The 3470-nt window shown below is 33.2% G+C and overlaps 1 protein-coding gene across 1 annotated transcript; it reads left to right on the forward strand.

Moving 5' to 3' along the window:
* The first annotated feature begins 296 nt into the window (after positions 1 to 296).
* Positions 297 to 1571, forward strand: LOC126703880 (receptor kinase-like protein Xa21). The gene has a single exon (XM_050402941.1). It carries the CDS (start codon positions 309 to 311, stop codon positions 1569 to 1571), a length of 1263 nt encoding a protein of 420 aa, XP_050258898.1. The 5' UTR covers positions 297 to 308.
* Positions 1572 to 3470: the final 1899 nt, after the last annotated feature.

Raw genomic sequence — 3470 nt, forward strand, 5'->3', positions numbered from 1 at the left:
TGATGAATTATATGTACTTAGACAATAATAGATTGCTAGGAACTATCCCATCAAGTATAGAAAATTGTCAAATTTTGTTGTTGTTAAATTTGTTTCAAAACAACCTTAGTGGCACCCTTCCAAAGCAACTCTTTGGAATTTTCTCGTTGTCAATTTCACTAAATATAGCTCAAAACTTTTTCATTGGATTGCTACCATCAGAGGTTGGCAATCTTGTCCATTTAGTAGAGTTGGACTTATCTAAGAACAATTTGTCAAGTAAAATTCCAAGTAGCCCAAGCTCTTGTACAAGCCTTGAGTACCTTTATATGGAGGGTAATTTCTTTCAAGGAGCAATTCCAACATACTTGAGTTCTTTAAGAGGTATTCAAGTCATGGATCTTTCTCGAAACAACTTGTCTAGGCAAATTCCAAATTTCTTGGAGAAACTTTCCCTGAAGAATTTAAATTTATCCTTCAATGATTTTGAAGGAGAGGTTCCAACAAAAGGAGTGTTCGTAAATTCTAGTGCAATATCACTCATTGGAAATAGTAGGCTATGTGGGGGCATATCAGAATTAAAGTTTCCTAGATGCTTAACAAAAGAAGAGAAGAAAGCAAAGTGGCCTCTTGCAGTCAAAGTGGCAATCTCAATGGCATGTGTGATTCTGGTAGTAACCATAATGTCATTTTTCTTATTTTGTCGGCACAAAAGTCAAAGAAAAGATAATTCTTCAGAATCTTCTTTAAGGCAATCACTTTTGAAACTGTCTTACCAAGTGCTCCTTAAAGCAACTGATGGATTTTCGTCAGCAAATTTGATTGGTGTGGGTAGTTTTGGCTTGGTCTATAAAGGTATCCTTGGTGAGGATGAATCAATTGTTGCAGTCAAGGTAATAAATATTCAACGTCAAGGAGCTTCTAAGAGCTTCATCTCCGAGTGTGAAGCTTTGAAAAATATTCGTCATCGGAATCTTGTGAAAATCATTACTTCCTGCTCAAGTGTGGATTTTCATGGCAATGATTTTAAGGCTCTTGTTTTTGAGTTCATGCCGAATGGAAGTTTAGAAAATTGGTTGCATATGGATTTGGAAAAAAATACTTGGCAAGTAGATATACAAAATTTGAACCTTGTTCAAAGAATAAGCATTGCCATTGATGTTGCCTGTGCGCTCGATTACCTACATCACCGTTGCCCAATGCCAATTGTTCATTGTGATCTAAAGCCAAGTAATATTCTTTTTTATTGTGATATGATTGCTCATATTGGAGATTTTGGGCTTGCGAAATTTCTTTTAGAACTTACAAATCCGAAACAAAGCGACTCAATTGGAATAAGGGGAACAATTGGGTACACTCCTCCAGGTAACAACAATTTACTAAACTTTTTAATTAACATATGTTTTCCCACATTAACCATAATTAATTTTACAATCCCAAGTCGTAATGTGAACATATTTTCTATATCAAATATTTTGAATGGCAGAGTACGGTGTAGGATGTCATGTGTCAACAAAAGGAGATGCCTACAGCTATGGAATCTTATTATTGGAGATGATAATAGGAAAGAGACCCACAAATTGAGTGTTTGAGGGAGGCCTTAACCTTCACAACTATGCTAGCATGGCATTGCCTAATCGTGTAATAGAGATTTTAGACCCAAAACTGTTAAACAATTGTGGAGATACAAACAGAACAGAGGAGTGTTTAATATCCATGGTCAAGATTGGAGTATCATGCTCTATGGAGTTGCCAAAAGAACGATGGGACATTATCAAGGCCTTGTCTAAGCTGTATTTGGTCAAAGACATTCTTCATGGTGCTCGGATTTAGCACTACGTTCTTGAATATTTAGAAGGTAAAAAAAATCAAACTTTTAAGGCGAAAAGCCACTTTTAGTCCCTACATTTTCAGGCGATTTCCATTTTAGTCCCTACATTTTATTTTTACCGCTTTTAGTCCCTATCCTAAAAAACACTTCTCGTTTTGGTCCCTGCCGTTACATCAGAAATGGAGAAAACTGACGTGGCAAACGGCAGGAATAAATAATACTAAATTAATATCTACATAGCCTAAATTAATAATAAAAAATGCCACGTCAGCATCTAAATTAAAAAAATTAATTTATTAATTTTAACTAAATAATAAAAATTAAAAACTAAATTAAAAACTAAAAATCATATGAATTAAGATCTAAGTGTGTCTTGAACAAGAATAACAAGAACACAAATCTAGATTCAAGAACTCAAACCCAGAAATTCAAAAAAAAAAAAAAACCAGTAAATCAAAACCCAGCCAAATCAACAACAATACATCTAAATCATCCAACATCAACAACAAAACAACATAGCACCAATCAGACCACAAATCATCAACAAACCCTATAGAAAACCCAATCATCAACCCAAAATCCATACATTACATCATCAAACCAGAAACCGGCGCCAAATCAAGAACACAAACCCAGGAATTTTTTTTTTTTTTTTTTAAATTGAGATCTAGCCGGCGCCAAATCGCCAAATCAAGAACACAGATCAGAAATTTTTTTTTTTTTTTTTAAATTGAGATCTCAATTCATATGATTTTTAGTTTTTAATTTTTATTATTTAGTTAAAATTAATAAATTAGTTTTTTTAATTTAGATGCTGACGTGGCATTTTTTATTATTAATTTAGGCCACGTAGATATTAATTTAGTATTATTTATTCCTGTCGTTTGCCACGTTAGCTTTCTCTGTTTCTAATATAACGGCAGGGACCAAAACGAAAAGCGTTTTTTAGGATAGGGACTAAAATCGGTAAAAATAAAATGTAGGGACTAAAATGGGAATCGCCTGAAAATGTAGGGACTAAAAGTGGTTTTATGCCAACTTTTAACCCTCAAAATGTTGGTATTAAGTACTTTACTTACTTTGACATTTTCCTATTTACGTTGTTTTCTATTAACTAATTGCAGGCTCATAAAGTTTTACAATGGATGGAAAGACATGTTTGGCGTTCTAGATAAACATGCTTATAGTTTATCGAGGAGTATTCTACATGGTTCTTATACCCAGTCTTATATCTGTATTTTATTTGCGTTTGAGTAAATCAAAATAATTTCTTTCAAACTTGTATTTGTGTTTGATCCTATTGATATTATGTTTGGAAAATAAATTATCTAATTTCATTAGCAGTTGTAATATTTTCAGCTAACAATAAGATGTTTCCTTCACTTCCCATTCCACATCAATATACTTTTTGTCAAAGCTTGAACTCATAACCATGCTTGAGAACAATTAAATTAAATAAAAATGACAGTATGTTATACGAGAGTTTCCTCAAAAGCTCCCAAGGTCAAAGTTCATGCCAAAAAAACAAACACACGCAGTGTTGAATGTATGCTTTGACTCTGTTTGGTATGTGTCAAATCACATACAAGCTAGAAACGTATCAAAAATTCAAAATAAAATAGGTTGCTATTCTCACAACCTTTACCTTATCTCTAATGCA

The sequence above is a fragment of the Quercus robur genome, chromosome 10 (genome assembly GCF_932294415.1).
Source record: "Quercus robur chromosome 10, dhQueRobu3.1, whole genome shotgun sequence".
Taxonomy (NCBI): domain Eukaryota; kingdom Viridiplantae; phylum Streptophyta; class Magnoliopsida; order Fagales; family Fagaceae; genus Quercus; species Quercus robur.

Coding starts and splice junctions, on each gene's coding strand:
- LOC126703880 (XM_050402941.1), top strand. CDS start 309: ATGGAGGGTAATTTCTTTCAAGGAGCAATTCCAACATACTTGAGTTCT.